The sequence below is a fragment of the Heterocephalus glaber genome, unplaced genomic scaffold (genome assembly GCF_053883595.1).
Source record: "Heterocephalus glaber isolate CG9 unplaced genomic scaffold, H.glaber_assembly_v1.0 deba00001571, whole genome shotgun sequence".
NCBI lineage: Eukaryota > Metazoa > Chordata > Mammalia > Rodentia > Bathyergidae > Heterocephalus > Heterocephalus glaber.
In genome coordinates this window covers 1446776-1469007 of record NW_028258356.1, presented here as the reverse complement: position 1 = coordinate 1469007, position 22232 = coordinate 1446776, and the positions used below count along the sequence as shown (strand labels likewise).

Below are 22232 nucleotides of genomic sequence, written 5' to 3'. Positions count from 1 at the left end.
CAAAATTGAAAGGGATCACGAGAAATCAATCCAGCAGCTTCTAGATGATGCAAAGAAGAATAACATAAGACAGATTGGAGTCAATGAAGAAACAGGAGAGAGTGCAGATGACATAAAAAAAAAACGTTCACAGAAATAATGGCAGAAAACTTCCCAAGAAGGGTAAAACAACTTGACATACAGATAAATGAGGCATACAGGACTCCAAATAGCCTTGATGAAAAAAATCTACACTTAAGCATATAATTGTTAAGATTCCAGAAACCCAACAGAAAAACAAAGTTCCACAAGCAGTTAGAGAAAAGAAATAAATCACATACAAAGGAAAGCCCATAAAAATCACAGCAGACTTCTCAATGCAAACTCTCAAGGCAAGAAGAGCTTGGAGTGATGTATTTCAAGCTCTAAAGGAAAACAGCCTCCAACCCAGATTAATGTACCCTGCAAAACTATCTTTCAAAATTGATGGAGAAATAAGATACTTTCATGACAAAAGGCACCTTCGGAACTTCATGAATACCAAAACAGCACTCCAAAAAATTTTACACAATATCCTAGGAACAGAAAATGAGGATCACAACAACAGGAAGCACAGCAGAATGAATCCATCGGGCGTGACAAGAAATTAAATGTAAAGGGGGAGAATTCAACAAACAGAAAAAGTCATGACAATGATAAGTCAATATGTATCAGTTACAACCATCAAAGTTAATGGTCTCAATTCACCAGTCAAAAGAAACAGTCTGGCAGAATGGGTCAAGAAGCAAAATCCAACAATATGTTGCATATAAGAATCACACTTAATTCAAAAAGAAACTCACAGATTGAAAGTTAAAGGGTGGAAAATAATACTCCATGAGACAGGAACCCCCCAAAAAAAGGAGGAGTAGCTATCCTCTTTGCAGGTCAAGTGGATTTCAAACCAACACTGATTAAGAGAGACAAAGAAGGACACTACATCCTTGTAAAGGGAACAATCCAACAGGAAGAGATGACAATCATACATATCTATGCACCAAACACTAGTGCACCCAACTATATAAAACAAATGCTAATGGACATGAAAAGCCACATATGCACTAATACAACGGTAGTGGGGACCTCAATACCCCACTGTCACAAACAGATAGATCAACTAGACAAAAAATAAATAATGAAATACTAGAACTCAATCGAACTCCTGAACAAATGAGCTTAACAGATGATTACAGTGTTCCACCCCATAAAATCAGAATACACATTCTTTTCAGCTGCACATGGGTCGTTCTCCAAAATAGACCACATATTCACTCATACAACATGTTTAAGTAAGTGCAAAGTAACTTTAAGTGAAGTTATCCCCTGTATATTATCAGACCACAGCGAGATGAAATTGGAGATTCATAGCAAAAGAAACCAGAAAAATTACATAAACACGTGGAAATTGAACAACACACTTCTGAATAACCAATGTGTCACAGAGGAAAATAGAGAAGAAATCAGACAGTTCCATCAATTAAATGACAGTGACAATACAACATATCAGCATCTATGGGACACAATGAAAGCAGTCTTACGAAGGAAATTCATAGCAGTGAATACTCATATTAGGAAAACAGAGCGAGCCCAATTAAACAACCTGATGCTGAACCTCAAGCTTCTAGGAAAAGAAGAGCAGAACAAACCCAAAGCTCATACAAGGGAGGAAATTATAAAGATCAGAGCAGAAATCAATGCAATGGAGACTAAGAGAATGATAAAAAAAATTAATGAAGCCAGGAGTTGGTTCTTCAAAAGAATCAACAAAATTGACAAACTCTTAGCTAACCTTATAAGAAAAAGGAAAGAAAAGGCCCAAATCCATGCAATTAGGAATGAAAAGGATGAAATTACAATAGACCCAGCAGAAATCCAGAGGATCATCAATATCTACTTGCAGAACCTATACGCCAATAAAATGAAAAACACAGAAGAAATGGACAGATAACTAGATACATATAAATTACCAAAGTTGAACGAAGAAGACCTAAAAATTCTAAACAACCCAATATCAACCAATGAAATTGAAAACATAATTAAAAACTTATCAACTAAGAAAAGCCCCAGTCCTGATGGCTTTACTGCTGAATTCTACAAGACATTTAGAGAGGAACTGCTGCCACTACTATTTAAACTCTTCAATGAAATTGAAAGGGAAGCAATACTCCCAAATTCATTCCTGGAAGCAAGCATCACCTTGATCCCCAATGCAGAGAAAGACCCAACTGAAAAAGAGAACTATAGGCCAATCTCACTAATGAACATAGATGCAAAAATCCTTAATAAGATACTGGCAAATAGAATGCAGAAGATCATCAATAAGATCATACACCCTGACCAAGTGCCATTCATCCCAGGGTTGCAGGGATGGTTTAACATATGCAAATCAATCAATATAATACACTATATCAATAGAGCCAAGGACAAAAACCATATGATTATCTCCTTAGATGCAGAAAAAGCATTTGACAAAATCCAACATGCATTTATGATAAAAACCCTACAAAAATTGGAATAGATGATCTCTACCTCAAACTGATAGAAGCCATCTATGAAAAACCAACAGCCAATATCATACTAAATGGTCAAAAACTGAAATCCTTCACACTAAAATCAGGAACAAGACAAGGATGTCCACTATCACCACTCCTGTTCAATATAGTTTTGGAAACATTAGCCATGGCAATTAGACAGGAGAAAGAAATAAAAAGAATAAAGATAGGAAATGAAGAAGTCAAATTGTCATTATTTGCTGATGACATGATACTCTATATAGAAGACCCCAAGAACTCCACCAAAAGTCTTCTAGACTTAATAACCAAATTCAATCAAGTAGCTGGATACAAGGTCAACACACAAAAATCAAAAGCTTTCCTCTACATGAACAATAGATTCACCGAGAAATAGAGCCAACAATTCCTTTCACAATAGCATCCAAAAAACTGAATTACCTAGGAATCAATCTAAAGAAAGAAATCAAAGACCTCTTCTCTGAAAACTATAGCACTCTGAAAAGAGAGATTGAAAATGAAATCAGAAAATGGACAGACATCCCCCGCTCCTGGGTAGGAAGAATCAATGTACTGAAAATGGCCATACTTCCAAAACTGTTAAATAGATTCAATGCAATACCAATTGAAATCCCAGCAGCATACTTCACAGACCTTGAGAAAACAAACCAAAAATTCATTTGGAACATGAAGAGACCCAGAATAGCAAAAGCAATTCTAAGGTAACAGAGACATGGCAGGGGGTATCACAATCCCCAAACTGAAACTGTACTACAAAGCCACTGTGATAAAAACAGCATGGTACTGGCAAAGAAACAGATGTGAGGACCAGTGGAACAGATTAGAAGATGCAGAAACAACGCCAGACACTCTCAGTCATGTCATCTTCGATAAAGGAGCCAAACACCCTCACTGGAGGAAAGATAGCCTCTTTAATAAATGGTGCTAGAAAAATTGGGTTTCAACTTGCCAAAGACTAAAACTAGACCTATATCTCTCACCATGCACTAAACTAAAATCAAAATGGATTAAGGATCTAAATATTAAAAAGTAAATGCTGAATCACCTGGAACACAGGTTAGGCAGAACTCTTGAAGACATTGGTGCAGGAAAATATTTTATGAACAAAACCTCAGTTGCCCATGAACTAGCACAAACAATCAACAAGTGAGATCTCTTATTAAAAAGCTTCTGCACAGCAAGAGAAACCACCAGCAGTGTGAAGAGACAACCCACAATGTGGGAAAAAATCTTCACCTGCTCTTCCTCAGACGAAGAGCTGCTATGTTGAATCTATAAAGAACTTAAAAAAATCAGACCTCCCAAATTTAAAGACCCAATCCGAAAATGGGCATCTGAAATGAACAGACATTTTTCAGACAAAGTAGAAATACCAAATAAATATATGAAGAAGTGTTCAACATCACTGGTCATTTCAGAGATGCAAATGAAAACAATGCTGAGACTCCACCTCACTCCAGAAAGAATGGTTGCTATCATGAAATCAACCAATAACAAATGCTGGTGAGGCTGTGAGGAAAGAGGAACGCTTCTCCACTGCTGGTGGGAGTGTAGACTGGTGCAACCACTGTGGAAATCAGTATGGAGATACCTCAAAGAACTACGACTGGAACTCCCAATTGACCCAGCTAGTCCCCTGCTGGGGATCTTCCCCAAAGAATTAAAAGAATCATACCACCGTGATATATGTGCACCTATGTTTATAGCAGCACAGTTTGTAATAGCTAAAGCTTGGAAACAGCCCCAGTGCCCATCAACTGGAAACTGGATAAAGAAGATGTGGTTTTTCTATAAAATGGAGTACTACTCAGCCATAAAGAACAAGAAACTAGAGACATTTATAGCTAAATGGATGCATATTGAGGCCATGCTCTTAAGTGAAATAAACAGGACACATGTGTAAATACCAAGTAGCTTCTCTAGTGTGAAAAACTGAAAGTGTAAGTAAGGACTAAAAGGTATAATAGATAATGTGAAATAGGAAAAAAAGGGGCAAAGGGGAAGGGGAAGCAGGAGGGTTAGGGGAAAGGATAAAAGGGAATGGAATATGAGAAAATGAAAAAATGGAAACAAGGTCTTTGTAAATAGGGAGGAATGGAGGAGTTGAAAGGAGGGCAGGGGAAGGGGGAAAAATAAGAACCAAGAGAGATTACGTAAAGGTGCAAATTTCCAATGATGAATGTCCTTATATTGTATATCAAAATTGTACCAATAAAAGAAAATTTTTAAAAAAAGAAAGTGGAAAGATAGCCCCTTTTCCTACATAGGCAGAACCAATATAGTTAAGTGTCCATGCTTCCAAAATTGATATAGAGTTAATATAATCCCAATCAAAATACCAACAGCATTCTTCTCAAAACTGGAGAAACTATCCTAAAATTCATAAGGAACCAAAAGAGACCAAGACTAGCAAAAGCAATCCTTGGTTAGAAAGCAAAGTGTGAGTCATCACAATACTGGACTTGAAGTTATGTGACAAAGCTACAGTGATAAAAACATCATTGTACTGCCAAAAAACAGACATGAGGATAAGTGGAACAGAAGAGAGGATGCAGAAATAATCCCAAGCACATTCAACTATTTGAACTTTGAAAAAGAGGCCAAAATCCAATATTTTATTTTCTTGAATATCCAATTTTGCACAGATTCAGTGGAGATTCATTCTCTTGAATAGTAATTTAGTTTAGCTGTGAATTGTATTTGTTTGTATTGACATTTCCTATAGAACATTAATAGGAAATAAATAAAAGCTGAGCTGTTGTGGTTAAATCTGTGGAAGTGGTTAAATTTGGGTGTTGGTGATGGAAACCTTGTTTCCTCCCTGAGACTACCTGTAAGACCTGAAGCACAACAGTAAAACGGTAAAGCACTCATAATCACAGTTCCTCTTGAAGTACACTGTGTATAAACATGTACTTCCTTGAGATGCTGCCTTTAGGAAGTTTCTAATCTTTAAATTTTGGAAAGTTTGACCCTCTATTTTTATGATGTTAAAATTGATTTTAAAGCTGATTTTTGTTATTATTACAATAACTACAGTGAAAACTGGGTCAAGACTTTCTGTGGCATTTGGATTTTTTTCTAAATGTCGCAGGAAGACACTAAAAAGTTTTAAGTGATATTATTTATTTTTGTTTTGTTTTTGGTACCGGGGATCAAACTCAGGTCCTTGCACTTTCAAGTCAGGCAGCAGAACCACTGAGCTAAATCCCCAGCCCTGATTTTTTGTTTTGAAATGACACTTTGGCTGCTGAGTTAGTGATTGTAGGAGGACAAGAGTAGATGCAAGGACATCAGCTAAGAGACTACTGCAGAAGACCAGGTGAAAGATTACAATGGCTCTGCTGTGTGGTGGTGGAAATGAAAGGAAGTGGATGGATTTTAGATATATTTTGCAAAGTGTTGATAGAATTTGCTGATGGACAGGGTTGAGAGTGATGATGACAAAGAAGAATGAGCCGAGAATAATCCTTAGAATTTTGATTAAATGACTCAGTGACAGACAGTTCAACCATATTAGGTTTGTGGTGCCAATTAGAAATCGGGAAAGGCTGAGTAGGCAAAGAGATATAAAATTCTGGAGCTAAATAAGAGATGGTGGAGATGTGGGGTTGTGAGCAGTTATACAGTTTTTAAAGCCATAGACCTAGATGGGATGATCTAAAGAATATTTAAACAGGAGAGGGCCCACAGCAAGACTGTGAACATTCCAGCAGTTGAAGCCCATGATGCTGAGATGAAAAAGAGCCAGTAAAGAAGAGTCCTGTAGAGCTGTAACTCAAGTTGCCACATAAGACTCCAAATTCCCAACCCTGGCTTACAAGATCTACTTGGTCTGAATCCTGTGTATCTCTTCAGTTTTCTCTGACACTTCCTACCACCAACTGCTCTCTAGGTTACCTTGTCAATTTTTAAATATGTATGTTTCTTTCTTAGGGGGCTTTAGATTAATATCACAATATTTTCCCTGCTCTCTCATTCACAAGACCTGGTCTAATCAGAATCTAACATAAAATGTCACGTCCTGAAATTATACCTGTCCTCACTACCATTTGAAGTAGTCAGCGTTCTACTCCCTCTCTAGTCTATTACTCCATTTTTAAATATGTATAAAAACCTATGCTGCCTTTTAAAATTTGTTCTCACCAGGCAGAGTGCTGTGAGCCCTGGGACCTGGCCTGTTTTGCCCGATGCTGTATGCCCACCTAGAATATGAATGAATGAATGTAGTAAAGAGAAATTTCCTTTTTCTAGAAGCCTCATGCAAAAATTGGAGATACTACTGGGGTCTTCATGCATCTACATTTCAAAGATAAGAAAAATCTTAGTTGAGATGGTAATTTTATTGCATTTTATGTAGCAAATGAGGAACTATTTTCTAGCACAAAAGTAAACACACACACACATATATACACTCATGTTGCTTTGAACTCTTTTGTTAAATATTCTCTCTCATAGAAAACACACTTCATCTAGAGAAAAATACTACAAAGAATACTTTTGAAAGCAAAGCCTCTGAATAAAAACAGACATATTTTAGACTCTGGATGCATAAAAGCAAAAACTCATAGGACTCATTTAGGGACAATGTTGCTAAGTGGGTTGGTAGGTGTTTGCAAGTTCTTTTAAGGAGACTCAGTGTTCAGACACCAAATCTTTTTCTTCCAGTGTGGCTGCTCAAAGGCTGTGACTATCCTATGGCTGAGAGACACCACAGAGAACACTTGGTTTAGTCTTTATCAAAGAGTATGGAGACATGTGAGGCCCTGCTTTGACCTTGTTTTTAGGGAACCATGCCTGGATAAGAATGCAGGTGTCCTGAGTGACCCCAATTCAGAGCTCTTTCTGTTCACCCAGGCTATCTCCCCAACTCTAACCTTACTTATAAAAACTAACCAAAAAGTCCTCTTTTTTGTTGGTACCGGGGATCGAACTCAGGACCTTGTGTTTGCGAGGCAGGCAGCAGAACCAGTGAGCTAAATCCCCAGCCCCATAAAGTCCTCTTTTTGAGGATTTGTAATCTTGATTAAATTCTCTCTAAAAATTCTCATGAACATAAAATCAACATGCTAATTCTTCCTTCTTTTGCCTTGCAATTCCTACCTGTTCCCCCCTTCATCTCTGGATCTCTTTCTCCTCTCCTCCCCTCTATTGTCCCCACCCCCCTCTCTCAAGTAACTGTGGTCTTGATAATGTATTTCTGTCTCCAAAATACACCTAAAACATCCCTCTGGTCCTTTGGCTAATTACTTCAAAATTTATCTACTGACCTAACCTGATCACTGAATTCATACATTTTCAATTTTCCCCTACCATAAATTTCCCCATCTCAGTAAATTATAATACCTCAAGTCAAAAACCCAAGATCCAGACCTAATTTCTTTCCTTTCTTCTCAGATACCCAATTCATCAATAGTATGGCCATCTTTTGTTGTTTTGGGATGAAGGTACATACAACTGGGCTAATCATAGTCCCTGGTTCATAACACAGCACCAATGGACATTTATGCACAGCATTTACCTTTAATGATAAATGAAATCCATAAACTCACCATCCAACCCAGGGACTTAGATATTTGCTTACTTCCTCTCTATGTTTCCCACACTGAGTAACCATTATATGGACTTTACACACACATTTATGCACACCTATTCAGTGTCATCTTTTCTGAGAAAAATATTAGGGTATTTCACTCCATTTATGTTAACTTGCTGTGCTGCAAGTAGTTGGCCACTCATTATGCTGCTATGTGGTTGTACATTATGTGCACACACAATAAACTCCCACAGATGGAGATTTGGATTTTTCCCCAGAACATTCTTATTTATGTATTCTGGGGCTCTATGTGCAAGCATTTCTTTTGCATCTATATCTAAAAGTGGAATTACTGGCCCATGAGCATATGAAAGTTCAACTTTTCAAATGAATAGTTTTTCATAGTGGATATACCACTTGACACTCTCATTAATAAGATGTAAGTGACCCTATTAAAATTTTCAAAACTTGACAGTCAAGTTTCTTAATTTTTGTCAATTGAATAAATTTAAACGTCATTTTGGTCCCAGTTAGTTTCTCTGATGAGCAGTGGTGAAACCTTTTAATGTTTATTAGCCCCTATGTACTAATTCTATGGAAAATTTAAGACTTTTGCCCACATTTCTGTGAAGTTTCTGTTCTTGTAGGTTTATAGAACTTCTGTATATATTCTTCTGTATATATAATAATTTAGTACTGGCTATGTTATAGGTTGGGCTTCTTCAATGTCTTTTGATGGAAAGAAGTTCTAATTTATATTACAGTACAATTTAATTTTTTAGGGTTACCTTTTGTGGTTTCTGTGGTTTTGTGGTTTTGCAATTTAAGATGTTCTTAAAGCAAATTGAGGAAGATACTGTTATGGCTTGTATCTAGATGTCCCCTCAAACTCTCCTGTGCTCACAGGTGGGGCTTTCTGGAAGTGGCTGGATCAAGGGTATGTGGATATGGATTAAGGGTGTGTGATAACTAAATCAGGCCATTGATTGGTTTAGCATAGTTCTATGTGGATAATGGGAAGTCTCACCCTGGATGTGGGTGGCACCAACCAATAGGCTTATAGCCTGAATGGAATAAAAGGGAAAGGGAGGTTCACTGCAGCTGTCACCTACCTGCCATATCATGAACCACTTCTCCTCTGCCATGCCCCTCCACTACACTGCCCTGCCTTGGAGCCAGCCAGCTATGGGCTGAAATCTCTACAAACTGTAAGCTAAAATAAACGTTTCCTTCCTTTAACTTGTGGATGTCAGGTATTTTGTCCTGGCAATGAGAAAGTAACAAGACAGATACCTACATTTTCTAAATATACTTCACCTAAATTTTGTCATCAAAATTTCTAAAGTTGAAAGAAGATTTAAAACACTTGTTTTGTGTGTTGTGAGGAAGAGGTACAATTTCCTTTTTCTTGTCAGCTCCATTTCATGAAAAGTTGTACCATTGATCTACCACACACCCTCTGTCAATATGAAGTTTACATGCATGTGTGGGGTCTGCCTCTAGTCATTTTTTCCATTTCTGCACTTATAACACACTCCAGCAGCCTTACAAAAAGTGCTTCTCATAGGATATATCCCCCCTTCTTTTTCTTCATTAAAGCCTTGATCATTCATCATTTACTCTGCCACATAAATTTGTGTTTATCAATTCTAGAGCAAATGTTGGGATCTATTTGGAGATGCATGAAATCAATTTAAAGGGAACTGAGAGGGTTTTTTAGAATATTTTTTCTACTCCTGAACATTTCATCACTCTAATCCTTAGTATCTTTTTCGTAAAGTTTTATAACTTTCTGCATACAATTCTGGCATATATTTGATTTAGATTTATTACAGGGTACTTTAGAATTCCTTTTTCAATTATTTGGCATTTTCGAGAAATTCTGTTTTCTAACTGCTTGTAGCTGGTGTATGAAAGTACAATTTACAATTACATATTGATCTTATATTTAGTCACTTTACTAAGTGCTCCAATTTGTCTAATAACATGATGGAAACCTTTTTAGATTTTCTATGCAATCATATCGTTTGAAAATGAGTTTTACTATCTTTTTTTTTTTTTTGGTACTGGGGATTGAACTTGGGACCTTGCACTTGTGAGGCAGGTGCCGGCACCACTGCCCACTATCTCCTTTTAATCATACTCTTATTTCCCTCATTACAATTTTAAATAAAGTGAGGATAAATTATTTTCGTCTCACTAGAGAATGTGTCTATTTCTCTCCTCCCCAGGATGTTTACTGTAGAATTTTTGTAGATAACTGTATCATGTTGAAAAGTATTCTCCCATGTACAGATTACTAAGAGCTGTTATTTATATTTATTTTAAAATATATTAGTATATATTAATTTTATAAAATGTTACATTTAATGCAGTATTTTCTACATGGACATATTTTGATCATATGCATACCCTCAATGGGTACCGATTTTATCAAATATTTTCTGCATCTACTAATCAAGTGGTTTTTCCACCTTTATTCTACATGTGGTGAATGAGATTTACCAATTTTCTAAATATCACTTTTGCATTACTGGGATAAATACCACTTAGTCATGTCTAGATCCAGGACTAAAATGGACCCATAATTTTCATTTCTGGCACTGCCCCTATTTGGTTTTACTACCAAGGTTATGTTGGCTTGATGTAGCAGGTGCCTTACTTTATGCTCTGGAAGAGTTTGTATATTAGAATAATCCATTCTTTAAAATTCTAGAAAATCATCTATACCTAGAGTGTCTTGTAGGAAAAATTTTAACAATTTCCTTTAACAGTAAAATTATTGCTTGGGCTTCTGATTTCTTAATTAAAACTTTTATTAAAATGTCTCTACTTTAATTTTCATTTATTAGTATGCTTCTATCTGTTCAGTATCTGCATCATATGTAATGGCATACATGCTTCCACTCACAATACTAGTTTATCTGTGCATTTTTCTTCTCCATGATACACTCGCTCCATGTTTGTTATTTCATTAGTCTTTTCAAAAAATTCAACCAATAGCTTGGTTGTCTCTCTATGCATTTTTGTTTTCTATTTCTGCTCTGACCTTCAGTTTTACTGTATCTTATTGCCTTCCTATAACTACTTCAATTGGGCACTTAGCTCATTTTCAAACTTTTAAAAAGGGATTTAAAGCTATAAAATTTCCCTTGACGCGTAACTTTCACCCTGTTTTTAGTATTAATCAGCCCTTAGAATCTTGAATTTTAATTATTTCTATTATTTACACTATTTATTAGTGTTTGTCTTCTGCATGAATTCAACTTATACTGCTATGTAGGACTCATCTCTATCCTTAATGTTTTTGTCCATTTGGTCTGCTAATAGTGTAACTACACTAGTTCATCTATTATTTTCCTGGTACCTTCTTTCCATTCTTTGATTTTCAACCTTTCCGTGTCCTTATGTTTTGTAGATAAATATATATTTTAATTCTATTTGACTATGTGTTCATAAAATGAACTGCTAAGTTTAATCTCACCATCTTATTTCCATTTCATACTACTTCTCTACTTGGTCATTTTTTTTATCATCTCATTTTTTTTACATCTATCTTCCTTCTAACAAGAAGTTTCAAATATCCTCATGTTATCTGGTCTCTCCTCACTCCTATTGTATTGATGTTGTAGCAAATTTTAGTTTCTGAAGATTACAGATATACTTTCTGCTCTTTATATCCTTTAGTCCTGCTTTTTATTTATTCAGGTTATTAACAAACTTTCCCTTTTTTTGTTTATTGGGTCATAAAATTCTAGGTTTGAAGTTCTTTTCACATTCAATTCCACATTCTTGAGATGGTCATAGTAATGATTTCTACCATACAATCCTCAAGTGTCCTTTTGCATGTGGGCTCCCATCCAGTCTGGTGACTCAATCTTCTACAGCTAAAGTTGATCAAACCTCTAGGCAGGTCTGAAAAAAATGTCATCTTCAGAAAACCTGTTCTCTCATGCACACTGTTACTGTGATTATAAATTGGTTCAATTTTTCTGAAGGGTAATCTACCCAGGTAAATCAAACATTTTAAAATACATATACATATACCTTTATCCAACAATTTTGCTTCTAGGCGGAGAAAAGAATCTAATGTTCAAACATAGTTAAAATTATATAATCAACATACAGTGACTGAAATGTACACATTTATTCACAAGAAAACATTTGACACTTAAGATTTTTTTAAAAAAAAAGAAAGGCTACACTATTTCAGTAGGAAATATCTGAAAACTGAAAGCTATTCTCTAAAAATATTAACAGTAGTTTTCTCTAGAGGGAAAGAATAGTTTTTCATTTCTTCTTTTTGCTCTTCTATACTTACCATATCTCCACCATGAATGTCTTTACCTTTATAAATAATTGTAATAATTTCTTCACACAAGTCAGTTTGTATGGTCACTTTATACTTCAACTGTACTATTCTTTTAATCCACACCCCTTCAAACCTGCTTAAACATACACACTCCTTATGTATCTTTATATGCCTCTAATGATATGATCACACTCAACACACATAAATCATGAGCACTTATATCATGATATGTTGAGACTGCATCTCTGGGATAAAATGTGACTGCCTTCCCTCTCTAATATTTAAAAAAAACAACGTAAAATGCATTATTTAAATTAGAGCAGAATGATAAATATGGTAACTTTCAACCTTTTAGCAAGTCATTCTCGAAGTAAAAGTATTGTGAAGCCCTATACATACAAAAGATAAAAATAGAGGTGAGTCCTGTCCATTAATAATCTTCTTCCTTGCCTCAGTCTGCTGAAAGTATGAAAACCACTTAATATGGCCTGCTGACTCTAAAAGGCCACTTTAGAGCTAGAAGAGAAAAACATTCATTCAATGTAACATATATATATATACATACATCTATTTATTTATTTATATATTTATTTATTTATTTATTGAGGGGAGTTTTGCATCTATAAATTATAATCACTAGTACACCTGTAATTCTTTATATTACAGTGTGTCCAACTAAAGAATAAGCAAACACAGCATAGGTCAGTGGAAAAGAAATCACGGTACTTCTCAGTGTAATTTGCAAAAGGGGGAAAAAGTCTTAGACCCACTTCTTGGAAATAAATATTGAGTAAGCACAAAAATATTCAGCCATTTCCAGTTGTTCAGGAAGGTTCTGCATGGTCCCACGCAGTGCATCAGAGTTCCTCTTTGAAATAACCCAGCTTTGCCAATGACATCTCTTTTCTCAACTGCATAACTTCCCAAAACATTTGATCAACTACACAGAGAAAAGAGACATGTAATTCATAACTTACCATCTTAACTATTTTTAATGTTTCACTGAAAATTGTGGATTGGCTGAAATGTCAAATTGGGCACTTCCTAATTGTACTAATGCCTAGACAACCCTTCAATAGTTCACACAAATTTTTCTATGTACTTATGGGCATTCTAGTTTTTATTAGTAAATAAACAATATTCATTAGTTTTGTCACAATTGTTAGATACATAAAAGACTATATCACTTTAGCCCAAAGAAAAGTAGACATTTCAGAGTCCTGAGTAAATGTCAATGTTGCTCCATTCATAAGTGAGTATACTTAATGTTCCATTATTCAAATTACTGTCTAGCAAATGCATCTTCTTGCTCTAGTATACTATATCTTGGTCATTTTACTCTTCATTAACACTAACAGAAAGTGAAACAGGAAAAAAAAGAGATAATCCAGAAAACTCAGTAACATTCTTTGTAATAATATGGAAAGGTTTTGTGTATGGCTCAAATTAGAAATAAAAATAAATGTAAGGGATGATCTGTAATCTATCTATCGGTACATTCTGTGATCATACTAGATTGATTAATAAAGTAAACTGTCTTCCAGATGTCCTTGTAGATCTTTTAACAAGGAGAAAAATAAAATATGCTTGACATTTTAGCATAAATCACTTGTTCTCCAGTTTAAATCATATTATCTACCAACAACAGGTAATCAAAAAGATTTCAATTTTATTAATAAAGTTATAAAAGTATTACAAAGCTTAAACACTACTTTTATGTTATACAGGCTTTTGAAATTCATGAATAATTGAAGATAGGTGTTATCTCTCTTCTTGTAAGCATTAAAATTCAATTATATGGCATTTCTAAATAAATGACTTTTGAAAAACATACCAGAGCTTGAAAGAGGTTAATCTAAGTTTTTGACAGACTAATTTTTCATAGAATTGAGATTAACTAGTCTATGTAACTGAATGGTACCAGGCATCTACTAGTTTTTAAGTACAAGAATATTTTCAGTGCTTAAAAAATATAAACAAGAAAATCTCCTGTAACTTCAACTGCAAAACTGGCATAGACTTGTTCCTAATCTAGTATCTGCTATTACAGTTTTAACTCACATTCAAGAAATACTGCTTTGTAGCTGTCAAGTCATATCAGTTTTTATGCCTGATATTAAAGACACTATGTTATAAAACCATCAGGATTCCTGGAAGACTACATTAAAACATTAACACATTTGCAAGAGCTTGCATGGCTACATACATCATCTTCACGTTTCTGAGGATTTAGAATATGGTAATCTTTATTCAAAATAGAATTATTTCATGATGGCTTTATTAATTCACACGTGAAAGAGAATACAGGAAAAAGTGTTAGCTTGTTCATAGTTTTTATCAAGATAAATCTAAGCACTTCTTTTTTTTTTGGTACCGGGGATTGAATTTGGGTCCCTGCGTTTGCACAGCAGGCAGCAAAACCACTGAGCTAAATCCTCGGCCCTGTGACCACTTCTTGCTCATTTTCATCTTGTAAAGAATGAATTCAATAAGCTTCATATTCTGCTCACATTTACCATCTTGTTTAGCACATATCCCTTACAAGTTAAAACTGGTCCTGCTTAAATTCAAAAATATAAAGCAAATAAAATGATTAAATGCATTATTTTTATTAATATGTATTAACTGTATAAATTAATGGGTTTCATTGTGACTTTTCCATATTTTTTAAAAAGGCTATCTATTCCCAAATCACACATTTTATTAGAACTATAAAAAAATTCAACATAAATGTAGAAACAATGAAGTTTATTTGAGCATTATTATTTGTCCTTACACTTTTTGCTACATCTTCATATAAATATTTATAATGAATAAACAACACTTACCATCCTGCTGTTTCACAAGTCCTTGCTGAATATATCGAATGTATGTGAAAAAATTACATACAGAAGTGATCTAGAACAAATGTAAAAAATGTCAGGAGCAGTTGAATGTCTTATATCAAAGCAACCTTTATAAAAACTCATGGTAAGTCACTTACCCTATATCTGCAAAAAGGAGAAATATAATAATAGTTGCTTGAGTCCCCTAGTTTAATTCTGTGTTTACAGGACTTAATCTGGCCAGTGAGAGCACATTTTCTGTAAAATAATGATAAATTTCAGTTTTTTAAAATTAGAAGCATTATGCCCCTATGCTCCCTACAAGATGTCTATTCATTCAATAAGAATATTTGAGAACCTACTAGGAACCAGGCACTGTTTTGGATGCTTGGCTACAGTGATGAGAAGGAAAAGTCCCTGCCCTCTGGTATAAACATAATATCATAACACTAACTATGGTTCTAGATATAGAAATTAGGTGTTTCCCAGAGATGGTTACACGAGTAACCAGCTGCAGGAGAGCACTCAACTTTCCACAGGATTTTAACTTCTCAGAAGAAAAGAATCTAATGGTAACTGTTCAAGTCTCAAAACCTACTATTGATAGCTGCAGAGTAACAGCTTCCAGATGGGGTACTTTGCTTGGTTGATTGGTTTACATGCATTTCATATGGAACACAGGGAGAAGTACAAAGGAATAAGCCATCTTAAAAACACACTGATCCTAACACTATATAAAGAGTACACTATATTTCATACCATTCTTTCTATTTGTATACCATAAAACCTAAAACTTGGTATGAGGGCTTTCCGGGCTAGGATTAGGCTATAAGCCTCTTGAGGACAAGGACTTTATCTTACACATCTTAAAATGGCTGGCATCACACATATGTATGGGACACAGCAGACATTTGCCAACTGTTGAACAAGTGATGAGCCACCTGCCACTCTACTCTCCATGAGAGGAAGCTAATTTGTCTATAAGGCTGGCCTTGCAACATTCTATCATCATCATAAGCCAGGAATTTGGCTGGATATAACTACTACTCTTTATCAATGAAAACTCAGCACAGCTCTCAGTATAATAGAGTGCCAGTGACATTTTATATGACATTTTTAATTATATAATAAAGAGTATCTGAACATAAAATTTCAGCTATAACTACAAGAAATACATGTCAGCATATTAAGAAAACACAGAAATGAATTATTTGGATAATTTGCAAATTAGAAACTGTTCTTACCTTTTCAAAGAGATTTTGACTCATTATTCCTTCATTAGCATTATTCCTTTATTGCTTTATCTGTAACAATATCTATTAAGAACTACTAACTTGGGGAAGATAAACTAAGGTTCAATTTAAATTTTCAAAAGTATAATTTACTCAAGAGGAAAAAATAGCATTAAACTGATAAAAAGTAATTTATGTTATTCTTCTGGAAACATAAATACACTTGTCATCTACTGTCTTTTGTAATTTTGAAAGGGCTCTACTGAAGTAGTTTTAAGTATAACTTTTAAAATAATACAGTGTTTCTTAAATGATCTCATTTCTTTTTTCTTTTTTCTTTTTTTTTTTTCTTTTGAGACATAATCTTGCCATGTAGTTCAGGCTGGCCTTGAACTCACTACGAAGCCCAAGCTGGCCTCGAACTTGCAGCAATCCTCCTGCCTCAGCTTCCTGAGTGCTGGGATTACAGGCATGTGCCACCATACCTGGCTGATCTCATTTCTAAAACCATTTAGAAACCATTTTTGTTTTGAGTCAGGATTTAATGCTATCTTCTGTCTTCCCTCCAATTTCTTTACATGCTATAATATCTTAGTATATTTTAGCTTTACTCTCAACATTTTAAATCCCTGCTTGCCATTTTCACATAAGAATGTCAACATGTTTAAAGCTAGACCCCTAATCTTTCCACAGCCACAGCTTCTCTTAGTAATTTCCAAAGTTACTCCAAATCATTGTTCCAGTCAGCTACCTCTAACACCTTTCTCTTTTACCCAGCCCATGACCTCAATTGAATTTTTCTTTCTTGAGATTATCACATCCTCCTTTCTTTTCCATACATTCACCATTCTCTGAACACACTTTGCTTCCCTATTTCTAGGCCCTCAGTAATACCACATGTTTTTCTTTTGATGTTTCTTGTGGTACGGGGGGGGGGGGGGACCCAGAGGTGCTCTGTCATTGAGCACCTCAGAGCTTTTTTATTTTTTTTTAATTTGAGGCAAGATGGCACTAAATTGCCCATGCTGGGGTTTTTTTGGTTTTGTTTTGTTTTCTGTTTTTTGAGACAGGGTATCACTATGTAGTTCGGCCTCACCTTGAAATCATTATATAGCCAATGCTGGCCTTGAACTCATGGCAATCCTCCTCCCTCAGCCTACTGACTACTGGGATTACAATCGTGCACCACCACACCCAGCTTAATTGCCCAGGCTGTGTTAGAATTTTCCATCCTGGGCTGGGGATTTAGCTCAGTGGCATCACGCCTGCCTTGCAAGTATAGGGTCCTGAGTTTGATCCCCCGTATCAAAAAAAACAAACAAACAGTTTTCCGATCCTCCTGCCATACCCTTCCAGGGGCTAGGATTACAGGCATGAGACACAACATCTAGCCCAATTGTTCTTTATCCAAATTCCACCCACACTTCAAAAATTCAATCAAATCTCCCTCCCTCCCTCCAAGAAGAGTCCTTGACCACAACTGGAATAGTCTTCTCTTCTTCAAAATTCCTATAGCCCTGAGCCATTTATTTATAGTCACTATCTTTATAATCTAATCTCCAAGAGCTTTGACCAGGGCTATACTTTACATTTCATTAAAAAAAAAAAAAAAAGACAATTCCTTCACTTTTTTCCACATAATAAACATTACAAAAAGCTTGGATTCTGGCTTCAAACCCAAGCACAATATCCTTAAACTAGTAAGTTAGTCTCTAAATCTATACCATACAGTATGATTATTTCACTAAAGTAAATCTACTGTCACTGATATTCCCATTTGTCATCATTTAATATTTGCATACGGGTAAAGTGGTATCTACTGCAACAACAAAATTTTAATTTTACAATTAAAACTGTCATGTGCTATTTTAAAATAAGGTATGACATGGGCCTTAAAAGTATAAAAATTGCTGTTATTACATGTGATTCTCCACTTTGGGGTGGATATAGGATTTAAGAATATAAATCCCTTCCTTAAAGTTCAGAGGGCACTGTGTCACAGGAATGTCACAGGGTGAGTGTAACACAGGATACAATTCCGGGTGAAATGTGAGGCTCACAAAACAAATATGTGGCCGTTATCCTCCAGTCACATAAACATCAAATTCTGTTATTTTGCTGAGAATTTATGTAAATTATGAGAAACAGAGAACTGTACTTCTACAACAGGCTTTAACCAAAATTTATTAGTTAATCTCTTCTGGCTTCAAAATAATCCTGATAGTAATCAATTGCTTTCTACAAGCTTTCTCATTCTTTCCAATCTTTAATTAAGCTGCTTCTTAATCACTATGAAGCTTCCTCAAAAGCTTTCCAAGTCATTTGTTTTGTTTTGTTTTGTTCTGGTACCGGGAATCAGACAGAACCTTGCGCTTGCTTGCGGGGTGCCACTGAGCTAAATTCCCAGCCCTTCCAAGTCATTTGCTTAAACAGAACCTAAGGCCCAATTATTAGGCAAAACATTTCCATTGCCTAAGTTTTAGATACAATTCAATTCAGTCTTTCCTCTTTATAAGACTGGATGAAAAACCCTGCCCTGCAATGAAATATGCAGCCTTACCTCTGAGGATTTATAATTCTCAAATCTTTGTCATATAAAAAAGAACTGATTACCAAAGACAGAATCCTTTATAATAACTATATGAAAAAGGTAAGGGCTAAAAAAGACTTTTTGGCAAGCTTGGTAAGATTTGGTCTAACTCAGTACCTCCCAAACTATTTTTTATGGCAACCCTCAAAAAAATATTTTACAGATACCCAGTACACACAGCTATACACATGTATAATACAAACAAAAATTCTGTGATGTTTTTAATATTTAGCCTACCTAGATTCCTATAATTCATATACGTATATATAATTCATATTCATAAACATACACAGTAATTAAAAGGGCTCTTTTTCAAAGTTAAATTTGAAACGCTATATCCCACATTGTCTGGAGATTTGTCTTTGGGCTGCACAGACTCTAAACAGAAATCTGAGAAGAAATTAAAACACAATTAACACACACACACACGAAAAAAAAAACCACTAAATAACTGCAACATACAAAATTTCAAATCTCATCTTCCACAAGCCACAGAAGTGAAAACCTACTTTGGTCCTCCACATTCAACTGCAGAAGCTTTAACAAATCGAATAGGTTGTAATCCCACTGGTTCAATGCTTAGAGTATTGTTTTCCACAGCCTCCAGAACAGCTGAAGCCAACTTAAAAAAGGAAAGTATTGGATCACTATGCTTGCAGAAAAATATCAAAACTGTATTCAATAGTAAAACCAATTTCATAAATTATTCTCCCAAGTTTCACTAACTCAACTTTAGCCAATGAAAGAAATCAGGTAATCTTGATTTATTTCATAATTCAAACACTGTTATGAAAGGCAGTTCAGTCATAGTGAAGTAACTTTTCCCATTACCTAGAAAAGGGTTAAAAGTGTTAATTTCAGTCTTTGTCCAGCCTTTATCCACAATTAACATGTATGTAAAACCACATCAAAATGAATATCCTAATGCTTTATTCTGATAAATTATATAACAAATACTAAGTATAGCTATATATTTTCTCAACTTGCATTTATATGTACAGGAGTCTACAAAAAATAAGTTGTAAAATATCAGGTCTCCAGAGTAACACTTGACAATTATCAGATAAGAAAGGCAAACTTCTCCAGTCTGGTAAGATTAAGACTGGCCTATCAGAAACCAAGTGCATAGCCACCAAAAACAATATATATTCATATCAAAAGTGTTATACTATTCATTTTCAGTTATCCTTACAAGTAATATTATAACTAATCCTTAAAAGATTTAATGAAAGATTCTTAGGATTAAATTTCTTAAACATTAATTGACAAGGTATGTGGAGATAAACTTTTCACACATAAGAACAAACTGGATGAGTTTACATTTGTATAATGCCTTATTTTTTTTAATTCATTAAGTTTATTGGTACATTTTAGGTATACAATACAGTTACATTCATCATTAGGAACTTGCACCTTTACATGATGCATCTTGGTTCTTATTTTTTCCCCTATTCCCCTGCCCTCTCTTCAACCCCTCCTCTCCTCCCTATTTACAAAGACTTTGTTTCCGTTTTTTTCCTTTTCTCATATTTTTTCCTTTCCCTTCTTTCCTTTCCCCTACCCTTTCCACTTCCCCTTTCCCTTCCCCTTTGGGCCTTTTCTTCCTATTTCACATTACCTATTATACTCTTTTTTTTTTGGTACCGGGGATCGAACTCTGGACCTTGCGCTTGCTGGGCAAGCACCGGAACCACTGAGCTAAATCCCTGGCCCCTATTATACATTTTGATGCTCATTTACACTTTCATTTTCTCACACCAGAGAAACAACTCCAGGCATACCTAGCCACCTTATCTTTGACAAAGGAGCCAGATATCCTCAGGAAAGAAGCCACTTTTTCAACTTGCCAAAGATTAAAACTAGACCTGTATCTCTCACCATGCACTAAACTAAAATTGAAATGTATCAAAGATCTAAATATTAAAACAACACTATGCCTTATATTTTTAAAGTTTTTGTATCTACTTAATCTATTTCATTTTTCCTTTTAACAACATTGTGACATATGCAAAGAAGGCATTATTATTCCAGTTTTAAAGATGAAGAAACTAAATATAATTTTTCATCATGTATGGATAAACCCAACAAGCATTTTTAAGAACTTCCCTTACACTGAACCTGGGACTGTGAGTCTTAAACCCTCTTCTTCTCCCCATATGTATTTATACTTCACTCCAATGCAATAAACGTTTCAGTGTCAATTAGCCTATGCTCAAATAAGAAAAGCTATTCAATTAACTGAATGTCAACAATTACAACCCTAATATAAAATGGAGAAAATGGCAAAAACATGACATTTTATAATACTGTGGACCATTGAGTTACGACCAACCTCACATACTAACAACTTGGGTTATGACTGGTGGAATTTTAGCTTTAACATATGACCAAAGATTTGAGTTACAACCCAAATGCTGGCCACTTGAGGTTGTAAACAAAGATGATGCCAAAGGAGTATATGTAAGTGTATGTAAACATCAGTCTGAGCTCAAATGCGCATGTTTGTAGATGTTGTTGCTATCAAAATGGCCCTAAAAAGCTAGAAAAGAAGCTAAGAAAGGAAGGGAAGGTAAAGCAATCACAATTGAAAAGAAGAAGAAAATTGTGGATAAATATGAGAAAGGCATTCATGTAACTGATCTCACTAATATGTGCAGCACCATATGGACAATCTTACAGAGAAAAAATCTGTATAAGGAAGCTACTGCTGCTAAGGGTGTTACTCAAATTAGCCACAATCAACAGTGTTAGATGAGGTAAAAAGGCTATTATTAGTGTGGATAAACAAAAGGCAGATGGCAGCTTATAGCCTGAGTATATAATTTGTGAAAAAAGCTAGGGCTATAAATAAAGATCTCATAAAGGATAATCCATCAATGAGTGATAATGATGAAACATTTCAAGCCAGTAAGGAGGGGTTTCATGATTTTAAAGTGAGAACTATGGCTCACAGTGTAACTAGGGATGGTGAAGCAGCCAGTGCTGATAAAAGGGCTGCTGAAAATTACATATCCCACTTTGAAACAATGAAATGGCTTTTCCTCTCATCAAGTTTTCAATTGTAATGCAACTGGCCTTTCCTGGAAGAAAATGCCCAGGAGAACATATATTACCCAGAAAGGGAAGAAAATCCCAGGCTATAAGCCTATGAAGGATAGACTAACCTTACTGCTATGTACCAATACAAG

General features: G+C 35.1%; 1 protein-coding gene across 4 annotated transcripts in view; it reads right to left on the bottom strand.

Annotated features, from left to right (window-relative positions):
• Positions 1–12217: 12217 nt before the first annotated feature.
• Rab3ip (RAB3A interacting protein) overlaps positions 12218–22232 on the bottom strand; it is a 72216-nt gene continuing 62201 nt past the window's right edge. For all 4 annotated transcript variants that reach the window (XM_004845053.3, XM_021258531.2, XM_087192491.1 and 1 more), the window contains 4 exons: positions 19554–19666; positions 15381–15480; positions 15226–15295; positions 12218–13337 (listed from right to left, as the gene is read on the bottom strand). In XM_004845053.3, the coding sequence (XP_004845110.1) occupies positions 13255–13337; positions 15226–15295; positions 15381–15480; positions 19554–19666 (366 nt within the window). In that variant the 3' untranslated portion in view covers positions 12218–13254. The remainder of the gene's footprint in view (positions 13338–15225; positions 15296–15380; positions 15481–19553; positions 19667–22232) is intronic.